Source organism: Meleagris gallopavo, chromosome 15 (assembly GCF_000146605.3).
Source record: "Meleagris gallopavo isolate NT-WF06-2002-E0010 breed Aviagen turkey brand Nicholas breeding stock chromosome 15, Turkey_5.1, whole genome shotgun sequence".
Lineage (NCBI taxonomy): Eukaryota > Metazoa > Chordata > Aves > Galliformes > Phasianidae > Meleagris > Meleagris gallopavo.
Window position 1 is genome coordinate 12,090,815 of NC_015025.2, and position 15,654 is coordinate 12,106,468.

Below are 15,654 nucleotides of genomic sequence, written 5' to 3' on the forward strand. Positions count from 1 at the left end.
CCGAGGGATCCGCAGGCTCTGTGCGGATGCTTCTCGCCGCCGAAGGGCTGCTTCCCGGGAGGTGCTCCTATGCTGGGGCACTTTTTCCGTTCAAGTGTTGCGGCTTCCAGCCAAACCTGCCTTGCTTTTGAGCTCCTTGGTCTGTCTGCCTCCTTAAGTCATCGAATTGCAGAATGCTTGGGTTGGAGGGCGCCTTGAGCCCATCCGGTTGTCTCCTACCAGACCCGGCTGCCCCAGGCCCCATTCGGCCTGGCTTTGGGCACATCCACAGCTGGGGCACTGCACTCTCTGGGCATCAGTGCCTGCACCTCGCTGTCCTCTGAGTGAAGAGTTTCTTCCTAAGACCGTCCTCCATTCTCCTATCACTATCAGCCCATGTAAAAAATCAGTTCTCTTCATGCTTATAAGCTCCTTTCAAGCACTGGAAATCCACAGTGAAGTCTTCCTGGTGCCCTCTGTGCATTAACCACTGTCAGGCTCAAGGCAGAGAAAAGGTAAAGAAGGAAGAAAGTCGCAACCACCAGATCTCTCATCTCTAGCCTTGCCCCATTTGAAAACAAAAACCGAAACTGATTGTATCCAAACCCACGCTTTTTGGGGGGTGGTAATCCTGAGTGTCTTCAAGTGCAGAATAGTTAGTACGTGGCTCTGAATAAGTTGGTCATTCAGGTTAGCGTTTAGGTTAGAAGTTTTTCTGTCTTCTATGCGGTGCAATCTTCTAGCATAGAAGGGGAAGGGAGAAAGCAGCATTACAAAAAGATGAGCTGTTGGTCCCTTTGTGTTGTGTATCCTGTGTTGTTTTGTTTAACTGCTCATTATGAGTAATTTGCTTTGTATTTTTTTTTCTTTCCAACATAGATTCAGAGATATTTAGAATCTCTTTAATCTGCATTTTCTGTACTCTGTGTGCTGCCCCACACCAGAGGCCCCTTCCTGGTCTTTGCAACATTACAGAGTTGAAATTAAATACCTCATTGTTCTGATAGCATTTTACTGGACAGTTAAAACATTATTTAAGGAAGATCAGTCAAGTAGGGTGTTCAGTGTTTATGTTCAAAGAAGTTGCCTGCGAAGAACTCTTGATTATTTATATTGCCTGCAAATTCTGGTACAAACAATGCCCCACTTCTGAGTTAGGAAAATGATAGTTTTGGTCCCCAAACTCTTACACAGTTGGATGCCTTCTGCACGTGCTGTTAGTATCGTTGCAGGACCCAATAACAGCTCATTAAAGGAATTGATGTAATATTTCTCTTATGTGGCTCATGATATGAAAGTTGTGCAAGCAGTAAAGCTTCCTTTTCTAACGTACAGAACAGCATGTTTGCAAAAGCAGGCGAGGCTGGAGAAATGTTCCATACGTTTTGAGCAGGTATTCATGAGTTTTGGGAATGCCTCTGCTCTGTTTGGAAGTTTTCTTTGCTGCTTTTTCTCATATTCAACCTTCTGATCTCTGGTCAAACATTCATAGCTCAGCAGTGATGCACTCTTGTAGGGCTCATTAAAAAGTCAGTAAAACTTGCCAGGTCTGAGGTGGTGCTTTCTGTTGTTTTCTTTTTTCCTTCTCTAAAAGAAACAGCTCTAAGGAAGAGGAAGTTAGGCTGGTGAGAGAATGCCTTTAAGTTGTCCTTCAGTTCTGAGCATAACACCACATTATCTTTGCTGCCATGTGAGCACACAAAACAAAAGTCCAGTAGCCATTGGGAGGAGAGTGGGTTACCTTTTGCAAGGCATTCGGTGTTTGAATCTGTAAGAGTGGAAGACTGTAAGCCCTCCAGCTGTTTCTTGTATCGTTGCTCAGTTATGTGCTTGCTGGAAGAATCTGAGCAAGAATTAGAGAATTGAAGGAAATGTATCTTCAAATTATCCTCTTTGAAGAATGTGAGATTTGCTACTTGTAACACAGTTTTTTTATGATATTGATACACCATGTTTTCAGCAGAGTGGCCGTACATCCCATGTCTTCTGCCTGAATAGAACTCTGACAGGCATGAAGGCTTTGCGTTGCTCCTCGAAGAGTAAAATCGGGCAGTTTGTTTCTGAGTCTCTTGGTGACTGCATTATTTAGCTGTAAGTTGTAAAGTTTACCTGCAAAAAAAACTTTATTTGAGAATGATGACAGCTGTCTGCTTCAGCAAACTTGGCTTTGGCTTTGTAGTTTTGTACTGACTTCCCAGCCAGCTGTTGGGGTTTGGGAGAGCTCAGTCAGTTTGGATAAAATCAGTGTATTCTGAAAAATAATGTGACTTTAATTGCACCTTCAGGTATGTGTTCTTGTTTTCTTTTTGTAGAACTGTTGTAATTTGAATCCTTAAAAAGCAGAGCTCAGATGGTGAGTGCTGTGCTGAGAAGCTGTTGTGTGGGTGGGGTCATTCAGTGCTGGGAATGGATGCTGTCTGAAGCTGGGTCTGAGCCCTATCCTGACTATAGTGAAATGAATAGTCCCATTATGATAGTGGCAAACAACTCTGCTCTTATGGTCTCTCACTTGTAAATGTGTGAAACCCTTCATTGAATTTATTTGTCCCAGTTTTCTTCTTTTAAGACAACACTGTGCTTAAGAGGAAGGTGCTGCACTAGGGCTGTGTTCAAACAGCTTGTAAGCAAGGCAGTGGCTGAACTCATGTAGAAGCATGCGTGGCTTTCTTCTTTTTCTGGGAGGTGCAGAAGATGTGCATTCCCACCTGTGGTGTTGGTTGGGGTGCTGGGCTGGGGCCACCATAGAGCAGAGCAGGGTGGGTTCCAACCCTGTGAGCTGCTCTGTTTGCATCTCTTCTGTTCTGCCTCCCCTGCAGCGTGTTACAGTTTGTGCCGGGCTGGATGGACTGATAACACCTGGACAAAACTGGAAAAATGAGAGCTAGATTCCTGTTAATGTGGCTCTTTCTTCCTGTGTGCTCTTTCTGAGTCTGTCTGTTGGAAGATTCTTTTTTTTGTTTGTTTTTTGTTTTTTGTCCTTACCCTCTTTATGGCTGAACTTCACTTTTAATGTCATCAGGTGTCATCAGTTTTGCTCTGCAGCATGTCTTCTAACCTTGTGATTTCTGTGATATCTTTGTGATATCTTTATATTTGGTCATTGACAAGTTGCAAGAAGCATTGGTTATCTTATATGAAGCATTAACAGTTGTATATCCCCCCCAACAACTCGAACAGTCATTGCTGCAGAATGGAGCCCTTCATTGGAATGCCTTCCTCTCCCAGCAGAGATGCTGAGGCTGTCCTTTATTTTGATGGCACGTGGTTGTGGTTATGACAGAGGCAGTGTTTCTGTAGCAAATGGTCTTTGTATTACATTTTGTAATGTATTGAGTTCCAAAGTGTGTTTCTGCTTACCTATTCGGGAGGAGAAGCAACAACCATGATTTTAGGTGTAACAGGATAACTCATGTATAATAAATTAGCTGCATTATATATTTATAGTTTGGGTTTTTTTGGTATCTCTGTGGTAGTTTGACTTCTGTCCCAAAGCCTGTCGTTACAGCAGTGATGATTGTTCAGCTCCTTTGGTTTTATAACGTGCCCTTCTCTTGTTGCATAGTTCTGCTGATAACTTCCTCCCGTGTGTTACCTTACGGTGCTGCTCTGAAGTTCTGCGTTGCCTGATGTGAGTACATGTGAGTGGAGTAAGCCTGGCTTTGGAGGGAGGTGGGTAGGATGAATATCGTGAACTGTTGCATAAGATACAAAAGCCTTTTTATTTATTAACTGCTGTTGTTAAGAATGTGATGGGATCTGTGTGAGCAGGGAGATTCTTTAGAATTCTGCACGTGTGCATTGGCAGCAGCAGCTGAGAGCAAATCTGGCAGTGGGTGTCGTGCAGCAAGCAGAGAGAGCTGCTTTTTGCTGGTACCTGATATCCAGGATTGGTTTTGTGTGTGAAAATATCGTTAGAGAAGGACCAGGAATTGCTGTTATGCAGCTAAAAGGCCTTTGGGTTTTATCTAGAAAGTGGTAGATAATGCTGTATCTGTGTATCAGAGCACTGTGGGAGGTCAGTAATTGGTGATCTCTGCTTTCTCTTTCAGAAATGTAAACTTTTTTTGCTTGTTGCTTAAATGCCGTGCTCTATTAATGCCAACTGTTTCATTTGCAGCTTAAAGTCTGAAGTTTCTTAGGTTTCCTTCCTATTTGTAGTATTTAGTCTAGCTAATGCTTGTCCCTGTTTCCAGACACTGGGCTGCACCTCTCCAGAAGATCCATATTGATGATGGGCTTTTCTAGAGGCAGTGTGGTCCTGTTCTGTCTGCTGAAATTGCAGATTAAAATTTAATGAATTTTAATACAAATCAGTACTTAGCTTCATAACTTGTGAATTTTAAAAATGAACTCCAAAACTCCATTCATTTGATTAATATCTCCTTTAGAAGAGCTTTCACGAGTTGCTTCCTTGACCCCCTTCCGTAGTCAGGACGTATGGATGGAATCTGAGCAGTTCTGATTCCCTAGTAGAGGGCTGCTCCTGTATTTCCAGGGAACAAAAACTGCATTACAGTTGCATTTTGTTGAATCTGATATAACATTTTTTTGTGCCCTTACTTGTGTTGGCAATATAACAAATGTTTTCAGAGGCTATCTCAGAAGTGCTGGTGCCAGATGATGCTGAAATTCAGATCATTTTGTTGAGGTCTTGTGCTTGTGTATGTGTGAAGGCACAGACATGGATGTGATGAGTTTATTAATTAAAACACTGGTATTGCTTCTGCTGGGTGCTTTTGTGATTGCGTGCAACACGCCCGGTCCCTTCTGACTGCCATTTAACCAGCAAGCAGCCGTGTCTGCGGGAGGTAGCTGCACCAAGAGAGGGGAGCAGGGAGATCTCATCTGCTGGACGAGATGCTATTTGGACGGGCTTTCCTCCAGCACTGCAAGTTGGATTCTCTAGCTATTCTTGTTTGAAAACCGTTGTGCCAATGGGGGCATGGGAACGTTGTACAGAATGCTGTCCTGCTGAGCTGGGTGAGCCCAGTTGTCTGCTTGCTGATTTCCTGAGTAAAATGCCATGCAAGAGCTGGTGTCGCTGATGGTCCAAAAGAGGAAATCTTGCTTTAAGAATCTGTTTCAACCTGATCTTCATGGTTGTAAAACATTTCTTCAAATATTTTTTGAGTCATCAAATATGTTAAGCATTTTAATGTAGCTTTAAAAAGGGAAGCTCTTTTTTATGCAGAGGATATTCTGTATCTATTTATACTCAAGCACTTACACAGCTCTCAACCTGCTTTGAACTGCACTCTTGAGACAAGTGGTGTTTGTCCTTTTTTGTGTCCTGAGTTGGTGGCCCTTCTGTTTGTTTGTCTAAAGCTTGTTTTTCTTTGCTTTCCTCTCTTCCCCAAGCTGTTTCTTCTGCCTCCACCTGCCATCGTTTCAGCTTTGACAGAGTTAATTCAAATGAGCAAAAGATTCTATTTGAACTTGTTAGCTGAGCAGCATCTGAGAATCAGTAGAACGCAAGCTCTTCTGCCCCCAGACATTTTGTCCTTTGGGAATGCCAACAAATATGAATGTACAAATGACAGAGATCATCCGTTGGTGTCATTGTGGCACTGAGAAAAAATGTTATCGGTTTCCTTTTGTCTTGATGAAACCTAAGAGCAGGGGGAAGAGTGCTGGTGCCGTGCTCAGCTATAGGGCAGCCTTGTAAAACAGCAGATCTGCAGTTGCTGTTGGCTTCGTTTTTTGTTTTTCAGATGCTGTGAAGTGCTTGATAAAGAAATAAAGCAACTAAAGAATGGCTTACATAGCTGAGACTTGTGGCACAAACTCTAAATGCAGAATGGATGTTTTCATTCCTGTAGCACAGTTTCAGTTTCTGGCATTCTTTGTAATATGTTTTTATTTCTACTTCTTGTTTTTCATTCCTTTATTTTAAGGAAAGATGGAGAGGCTTTCAGTTAAAGTGACACCTGGTCGTCTGTATTTCAGCCAGAGATGTTAAAGCTGAACCAAATTTAAACCTGAACCTGCACGCATATTGCTCAAATATTGAAGGTTGGCCACGTATGCTGTATTTTCCTTAGTGGCATTTCATGTGTGGGTGTGAATACTTCTTCACTTGCCAAGATAAGTGAATGCTGTTATGATGGCAAAATGAACTCTTTGTGCTGTTTTCCCAGCAGACTCTATGAAGTACTTACTTTATTAAAAAATATATATATTTTAAAATATAAAACAGATGATAATATACGATACAGAATGGAACTGCCTTCCTCTCATACTTCAGCTGTTTAAGCTCAAGGTGTTGCATGGAGATGTGCTCTTTTAAACTTCTGGAGTCGTGGTAACAAGGAGGGCTGCTCTTAGTTTGCTGCAGAGCGTTATTGTGAGCTGTGGGTATCTGTGTGAACATCTGCAGTGCTGGAGGGAGGGAGGCTGAGGGAGGTGCAACCAAAATAATTATAATCAAGCACGAAGCAGTGGGGTTTTATATCTTCTTATCCTATTTTTGTATCATTGTGTTTCAGTAGGACTTGTGAAGGGTGTACTGGGGAAAAGCACTTATCCTGAAAGCTGGATAACGTGTAGGAATATTGGAATGGGTCAGCTTCTGGTTGCTGAAATGCTTGGTCATGGTACTTAAAAGGAAAAAATGAAAGGGCTCAGTATTGCCTGGTATTTGTAGAGGCTCCATACGGACTCTAGAAGTACAGAAGGGCAGAAATCATATCCTACTTTTCAGACTTATCTTCATGGAAATGTGCATCCTGATTCAAAGCATGGAGAAACTTAATATAAAAAAAGTGTATTTAATTATTGACAGTTTCTGAGCCTGTCCTTCATTTGTAGAATGGTGGAAATAAAAGGAGGGAGAACTTAATGAAAATCAGACTAACTTTTGCTTTTTAAATGTCTCGCTTTTTCCAAAGGTAGTGAATCTGAAATATTGCAGCCAAAGCCAAACGTGCTGAGAAGAAAGCGGTGCCCGTGGTCAGTGAGCATGTGTGAGGATGTGTGCTCTGGTGAGGGTGGAAGTCAGGCTCTCCCTAATTCATCTAGGTGATGATGAGCTGTATACAACTTGGTTTGAAATATAAACTTGGCTTGTAAATCTGGTTTTGCTCTAAAAAGTGACGCATTCAGGCTGTTTGAATTTCGCTGTTACACTTCATTGTTACATTGGCAAGCTAGTTAAAGTAAAGTCTTTAATTTTTCTTTCTTTTCCGTGTCTCCTGAATGAAATTGCTGCCTGAGAAGCCTGTCTGTGTTGTGCACCTGGGGAAAAATGGCTTATGTTTCTGTGCTGAGCACAGTTGTTGGTATGAGAGCTGCAGCTCTGCGCTGTTGGTTTGGGGCTGTGGTACAACAGAGCGGTTTCTGCTAATTTGCTCTTTTTATTAGGTGCTGTTGGTTTTGAGGCTTTGTTTGTTTGTTTGTTTTAGTGAGGCAGCCTGAAGCATTGTGGCACATCCATCAAAGGTTTTTCCCAGCTACCATTAACCCTGCAGCTGGGGTAATCCTGGCTCATTGTGGGCAGACTCACCTGGGGAGAATGTGAGAACAGTGAGTGGTGTTTTAAAAATCACACGATGCCTGGGGATTGATTAAAATCTACTGGTGTGCCGAGGTTATGCTGACTAACACTTAATGCGCCCAGAAGAAGAAGAATGGCTGGGCAGCGTCTTCATAAAATATAGCAGAGTCATGAAATGAAACTCGTTCAATGCTGAAGTCTGTCAGCATCCTGTAGTAGCCAAGAGCATCCAATGACAGATTGGAAGATGATTGGTGACAATAGTAAAGCTTGTTGACTGGAATATCACTCATCATTTTCTGTTGTCAGCACAGCTGGAGTCTGGATCTCAGGCCAGGATCCATGTATGTAAGGCATATAACAGATTTACGACCTTTGCATAATGAGGGATGATAGAGATGACAACAGGGGATGATTTTGGTCAGTGCTGCTTGCTTTGATAAGCAAAGATTTCCATACCTATAGGCCTTACTGCAAAAACTGTTGAGGATGGTGATGAAGTAGTCTTGTATGGCAGACTCCTCCAAAAGATGGATGTCATCTGGGGAGGATGGGGAGCAGGAAGGTGTTTCTCAAAAATAAGAGTAGGAAGGAAACTGGATTCTTAATGTTTGGACTTGCCGTTTTTGTGCTGAAATGAGAGCAGCCAGTTGTAAGAACTTTGAAGGGGGAGATGAAATTAATTTGTTCTGGTGTGGATTATCAGCAAGAGCCAATGTGGGGGAATAAAGAGAGGGAGGGTACCTCTTAAAGAGTCAGCCAGATAAATTCCTGTACTGATCTTAAAGTTTGAAACTGTGAGGTTTCACTGCATGTACTTTAAGGGTAGGGAAGGGCATTTTCCCCTAAGGATAGGGGAGGGCACGTAGTGGATCTTATAGAAAAGGTCTGTGCTGATGAAAACTGGCTTAGGTTTGAAGTCAGTGTGTTAAACCAGTGCTTAGCTATTAAATGCTTTGTTACGGTAAGTACTTTAAAACATACCTGTCTCAGTCTAACCTGGTTAGGCAGAAGAATGAATGAGTCTGGAAAATACAGAATTTCATTTCATAATTGTTACGACCAAGATGTTCCATGCTAACTTTAAAGCAAAAGTTGACTAACTCCTAACTGAAAAAGGGGGACTTGCTTTTCTGCATCCTCTCGCATGACACATACTGATTGTGCTCGTTGTGTTTTTATGTTCAGAGCGAGAGACTGTTGATTTGATGAGGAGAATTCCTCAAATGTGCTGTTTAGACTTGTAACTGAGTTTAAAGCTGTTGAAAACGTTACAGTCTAATCATGATTTCCTTCTTTTCAGATTAACTGCTGAAGTACTGATAGAGTTCTGCTATTCTTCAATGAGGAACTACAGGCTGATCTTTTGCCATAATCTTAAACAACCATAAATGACAAAAGAATGCTTGGTCAGTGAGGGCAGCTGGCGCAGAAAACATTTTTCAAACTCGGCTGTTTAAGTACTCTGAGGTATGTTTCTTCAACTATTTTACTCAGACTTTTTTTTTTAATACTGATCTGAGTTGTTCTAATATATTAGAGTTCATCAGTCCATTAGCAAAGTGTTTAGTTGCTTTGTCTAACAGCATGTGCTTCATGTCCTGTCTACCAGGCAATGTTCACTTGCTTTTAAACAGATATGTTGTTCACTTATTTTGGAAGAGCATTTTATTTCCTTTGCTATTATTCTTTGTTTTGAGAGGATTGCAGTTTAACTGAGTAACTTATACTGCCTTTGGTAATGCTTTTATCTATCTGTGTTCTGTATCAAGCAAAGACTTGCAAGTAATGCTTGAGCTTCAGCATGATGAGGAGAATTTTATCACTGAGCATCTGGAAACTTTTTTTTTTTTTCCATTCAGTAAAATTTTGAATTTGATACAGGTGTTGAAAATTTCATTGTGTAGATCAAAAAATGCCAAATCTACGAGAGGCTGATTGCATCTAGTTTTGTATCCCCAAATATTTACATCTCATATCACTTAACTCTGGGGTTTTGGTTTGGAATTATCCACTATTTTCATTTCCTCTTGAGTGTCTTTTGAGGGTCATTTTCAAAGCCTGACTGATAAATACAGTCAATATACTGAACAGTCTGGCTCTCCAAAGGTATGTTAGAAGATCCTCAAGTTACAGTACGGAAAATCAGATTAATTTCTTTTGCTGCTGCATTCTTCTCAGTACTCTGCTGAGAACTGATCAGAACACGTCACCAGTTGTGACTCATCTGGTTACCTGTGTTTGGAGTCATTACAGAACTTTTCATTAAATCGGTGCCCAGACTGAGAGAAAGTGGAGTGTGCTTGCATTTGATAATTAAAATGCACTGTGTTACAGATCAATACACTCAACACTGTACAGAGAAGTATGACTTCAATTATGATTCTTCTTCTTTGACAGAAAAGACAGCTTTGATTTTTGGCTGCAAAAAGATATGAGGAAGAGCTCCTCCCCTTCCTTGAGTAACTGCAACTCTGTTCTTGCTAACAAAATATTTGGAATTCCACTTGATGAGCTGCAGCAAGAAGGGCAACCAGACAATGAGGTTCCATTCATAGTCCGCCATGTAGTGGACTATATTGAGGAACATGGTATGTATTATCTTGCTGTCTTTTAAATAATGTACTCATCTGTCACTTCTGCAAAATAGACTGGTTTTTGACTAGTGTTTATTTTTAGTTACTTATCTTTAATTGGCTGTGGTTCTTTTGTATGTTTTCTTTTAGTGATACACTTTTTCAGTATTATGTTTGATTACCACTGTTTTCTGGGATATGAAGGGCAACTACACCAGTAGGGAACTTTAGCAGTACCAAAACTACACCATTTTCAGTAATGTTTCCCGTATTGTTGTATTAGCTGGATGTAAGAATGTGCTTAGGAAAAGTGTGTCCAACTGTGGTCATGACAATCTTTAATTCAGCGTGCAAATTCTGCATATCTGATAGTCAGTAGTTTCTGATAGTTTTATCCATACCAAATCTTAAAACTTATTTTTGCTGCTTCCTTCTAACTCAGGGGGTCTGGAACAAGAAGGACTTTTTCAAGTCAATGGGAACGCTGAGACAGTGGAGTGGCTTCGGCAACGATATGATAATGGAGAAGATGTGGACCTGGTTAAAGAAGCAGATGTACCCTCAGCTATTAGTCTTCTTAGATTTTTTCTTCAGGAACTTCCAGAGCCAGTTATCCCAGGCAGTTTGCACATACATTTGATGCAACTTTCTCAAGGTAAAAAGTGTTTTTGATGGAGGTATTTATTTTTAAGAGACAAGACCACTATTAAATTCATATATGTTTTTGTCTGTTTGTGTGTTGGAGTTCATAACTTGACTAGTAAGAGTGTCTTGTGGCACTTTGCTAATGAAGCAACCTCAGAAGGTTACTGTGCCAGAGTTTCCATGCTCTTTGACATCACAATCCACAGGAGTTCTGTTCATCTCTCGTTGGTTAGTACTTCTTTTCAAGTGCTAGGCTTTGCTTTCCTTAATAAGAGTCATCTTTTTTTTTTTTTTTTTAATTTTGATTTTCTGTTGAGTTTGTGTTAGTACTGTTTCTTCAGGGTAGGATTTACATCGCGTTTAGGAAATGCTGAACCATGGGATCATGAGCAGCAGTGTGAAGCTGCTTCTGCATGATTCTGGAACTTCAAACACTGGCTGGTTATCTGGATAATTGGTGAGCAGGGGCTGAGTGCTGATACCTTTCCCATAAGGCACTGATCAGTCTTCTGCAGGAAACAATATTTGAAAGCTTCTGTCCAGAGGAGCGTGTTCAAACCTGAAGTTCTGCTTGTGTATTTGTTGTGTGCAGTAGTGAGAAACTGAAGTGCATACCAGTAGGTGAAATCTCATTAGTGGCACGCTTGCTATTTCATTTCACATTGCTGAAGTCCTAGTTCACTGGGTAGCTCACGAACTTTTTTTCCCCTTCTTGAAAAAGATGATAAAAAGATTTTCAAAAGGGTAATGCAGAAAGCTGTTGGATGCTCTTTTGTCAGCTAATACTGCTATGCACTGTGATTTGCAGTGCTACATCAGGACTGGAAATGATGTTGTGTATACTCCTTTGATGTGACAGTATAATTTCCTTCTATGACTTGTAAACTACAGTGTGGAACCCATGGTGTCCCCCACCTCTGAATAGATGCCAGTGGAAGGATTTGAATTTTTTGGGGGGGAAAAGACTTACACAGCAGTAATTCCCACAGATTTCCCATTGGTTAAAATTGTAGAGAAACTCTGTATTTCAATTCAAATGTCAGCTTATTGTCTATACTACTTTTTTAAGTGTAAAACAAAGCCATTTCAGAGAGCTTTAAAGTGCCTGTTTTGATTTCCTTGATGCAGATGAACCCTTAAATGTTGTTTCCTGATATTATAATTAGAGGTTTGATTTCCTTTTTTTTTTTTTTTTTTTTTTTGCTTTTGATACTTTCACTGTCTGGTAGTCATAGAGAGCTCTGTTTTAGGTAGAAGAACTGCTTATAGAAATGCAGAGAGTTTTAGTAATTTTGTAACATACCATAAATAGGATATGGATATGTCTTTGAAGGATCTGTATTGTTTGGTAAACTAAAATTAACCTAACAGCTTAGTTTTGGGGTAGTTCTTTCTCAGACAAACAGCACAGAAATCTCAGTCTGGACAAATGTAACTCAATTTCTGACAACTTTATAGATGGTGAACTGGCCAAAGGACAGCAATTACTTCTGGAGTAGAAGCACAACTCAAGAGGTTGATTATCTGCTTTTCTGCATTATGTTATCTTAATTTTGTGATTTAAATATTTTTTTATTATGTTTTCCAGATTATAATAATGAAGATGAATTTGGAAGAAAGTTGAGGTTCCTCTTGCAGCAGCTTCCACCTGTTAATTACAGTTTGTTAAAGTTTCTGTGTAAGTTTCTAGCCAACGTAGCATCGCATCATGAAGAAATTTGGTCAGCAAGTTCTTTGGCTGCAGTCTTTGGCCCAGATGTTTTTCAGTAAGTGGATCATAAAGGTTTCTGTGATGTTTTTATGCGAATCTGATGGTGGAAATCTGTAATCCAGAGCCTCTCCTAATCCCTGAGTAACTGCAGTGAGTATGCTGTACGCTTTGTGCAGTGTCTTTCTGTGCCTCCTCTCTGCCAGCTGTTACAAAATTTTTGCTTGGATCTAAACCACGGGTTTGATTGTCATATTATTGTTTATTTCTTTGAAGTTCCATTTTTTCTTTATTTATTACTATTTGCAGTAAAAGAAAAAAAAAAAAAGAAATCTGGAAGGAAGCAGTCAAAATACAAACGTATCCTGGTATTTCTTTTCAACAGAAAAAATTTTGAGTTGTAATCCTCCCTCATGATCAGTTAATTAACTAATCAGTTGTTTCATCATTGCTTTCAGAAATATAAAGTACTATAAAGTTCTATAATGCAGTAGTGTGAAGGTATACTTAAAATTGGGTGCTCAGAATGGCGTACGGTTATCCCTACTGTGCTGTGAAGTGCAGTTGTTTGCAGTGGAAGCCATTTGCAGAAGCTTTGGGGGCATTAATGGATTTAAATTTTTACTCTAAAACGGTATTGAAATGTTTAGCATTTACACAGATGTGGAGGATCTGAAGGAACAAGAAATAGTTAGCAGAATAATGGCGGGACTTCTGGAGAACTACTATGAATTCTTTGAAAATGAAGAGGAAGATTTTTCATCTACTAATGATTTAAGCTCAATAACTGAGCAGGTAGGAATATTTTAAGCAGCAATGTTGTATCACTGAAGTATCTGTTATAGCATATATTTATGAAAGATTGAAATATAATACACCTTTTGGTAGTTCCTTGCAAACTGACAAAACCTGGCATTTCCTTAAGTTGATTTTCTTAATATGGATATATTTACAAAATTGTTGCTTATAGTAAGTATAGCTATCCACCTAGAAAAGTATATATGGACTGAACCAACAATAATAGCTTACCCAAGAAAGTAAGGCAATTAAGCTGGTTGCTTCCTCTTTGCTGCAGGAGACATTTTGTTTGTTCATCCAGACTAGCAAGCGTGGGCAGCCAGTTCTGGGTTGAGCAGCTTCTGCTCTGCAGCAAAGCGCTGCAGCTTTGCAATGTTTGCTGTCTCTTCAGCTCTTAGCAAGAATATGTCTAGCACTGAATGCTGACATAGTCCTGCTGGGTGAAGGAAGCTGCTAAATACGACAGGGCTGTAACTTCTGCAGCCTGAACCAGAGAACTGTTGCCTTAGGTTGGGACGAACGCTCTTTATAGTTAGTTGCTCTCATGCTTGAGAATTACTGACTTGCTTCTGGTTTGTTATGAATTTAACAAAAGCACCTCCCAAGGAGGCTTTGTATGTGTGGTGTAGTTACATTTTGTTGTTGTGTTTTGTGCTGCTGTGGGTTTGTTTGTTTGTTTGTTTGTTTTCTTGAAATTTTGAGACTTGGCAGAGTGTCCCTTGAATTTCGTGGTGTCTCCACCAGATGTCAACAGCACACTTTGCTTGGGTCCTGTTCCCTGCAGGGCCAGTTCAAGGCTGAGTGGAGTTAGGGAAGCAGGGTCTCACCACGTGCAGCCCTATGTGCAACCAGCTGTGCAGCTGGGCTTACCCCTTAGCTCACTGCTATATTCTCTTGCAATTACAGAAAAAAGGGGTAAAAGCATTACATTTCATTATGTAGAAAATTTTATGTAACAGCAAATATTGGGTACTTGTTTTTTTTCTAAAATTGAGGAATATTGTCCTTCTATAAATACTCTGTTTTTATCTCTCGTGCTTCTAATTCCCTGGAGCTCTTAAAAGAAATTTACAAGCCATTAATTGTGAATAAATCTTTGTACAGATAAATGATCTCTTGGAAGAGGAGGAAGATATAAAGCTTGAGCAGTCTGAAGAACTTCCAGAGGATGGCACAGAAAAACCTGTTGAGCGGCCAGCTGTGGTGCATCTAGATGTGACAGGGAGTATCTCAGATTCCAGGAGCGTTACAGCATCAACAAGGTAACTTGTTTCTACATTGGAATGCAGTCTGGTGATGTGTGAGAGAGGGAACCCTCAGACTGTTGTGGTGCCCATGAAGCGAAGCAGTTCTTGTAGCAGTAAAATGAGGAATAAAATAACTGCTCCCAAATCCAGCAGAAGGTCTGTGGAACTCAGATTGGATTATCTATGATTTGTGCAGAGGAAGAGGGAAAAGGAGCGTATTTTTTTGATGCTATATAGTGGTATTTTCCCAGTAAATTTTATATCCTCAGGAACGACATGCATAAGCTTAGCCTCTTGGACAGAAGTGGGTTTGTGCTTGCCTGTAATGTGCAGGTTTATGTTTTATTTGCTTGTAGTAGACAAGTTTTTTTCTTGTCTGCTTTATTTGTACTTACAATTCATGATTTCTGTTTAGAGAATTTTATTTTTTTTGCCCTCTACAGCATTTGTTTTGGTCTGGGTATTGCAGCAAGCACCTGGAAGGGAGGGATGAGGAAAAACCTGGGATAGAAGTCTAATTTAAAGTAGAAGAAACACAGGGAAATCCAGGAGGAGGGTTAGTGCCTTGGGCTGACAGGTCTCATGACTGCAGGGGTTTCTGGTTGAATTCTGTTCAGCTGCTTTGCTGCACGTTTTCTTCGTTGCAGGAATTTTTAAAATATAAAATAAGAAAACAAGAGTCATGTTTAAATTATATTTTGTGTCCTTATCAGTAATCCAGCTGCTCAGTTTTAGTTTGACTTAAGTCTATTAAAAAATCCTTCCAGAAACTGGAATTCTGCAAGAGAACTCTGTGTTCCAGTGGAGGTTTTTATGCAATTTTACTATTCATAGGCATTTAGATGCTTGTGGAATGTGCAAGCGCAGCAGTAGTGATGAACCAAACAAGTTTAAGAGTTGAAAGTCACTAGCCTGAAGAGAAAATCATTTTACGAGATGTTTAGGGTTAATTAAAAATTAATAAGCGTTAATTATGGTTGGCATTTTGCATTATTTGTGGGAATGCATAAGGAGGAATCCTGTTGAAGAAAAGAGACAATTTTTATTGTAAAACCAGAATAACCACAGGAAACATCTGAAAAGAAAAAAAAGACTGAATGAGGAAATATGTTTTATTAAACTTCTGCTGTAAATATTTTGGGGAACTGAAAAGTGTTCAGAACACATTTAATGGCCTTTTTGCATTTTACTTTCTTGATTTTTTTTTTT

General features: G+C 40.1%; 1 protein-coding gene across 1 annotated transcript; it reads left to right on the forward strand.

Moving 5' to 3' along the window:
* The first annotated feature begins 3,545 nt into the window (after positions 1-3,545).
* LOC104913284 (protein FAM13B-like) lies at positions 3,546-15,065 on the forward strand. Its single transcript, XM_010719093.3, has 7 exons — positions 3,546-3,607; positions 8,775-8,941; positions 9,872-10,062; positions 10,490-10,702; positions 12,281-12,458; positions 13,051-13,195; positions 14,303-15,065. Exons 3-7 carry the CDS (start codon positions 9,906-9,908, stop codon positions 14,462-14,464), a joined length of 855 nt encoding a protein of 284 aa, XP_010717395.1. The 5' UTR covers positions 3,546-3,607; positions 8,775-8,941; positions 9,872-9,905; the 3' UTR covers positions 14,465-15,065.
* The last annotated feature ends 589 nt before the right edge of the window (positions 15,066-15,654 follow it).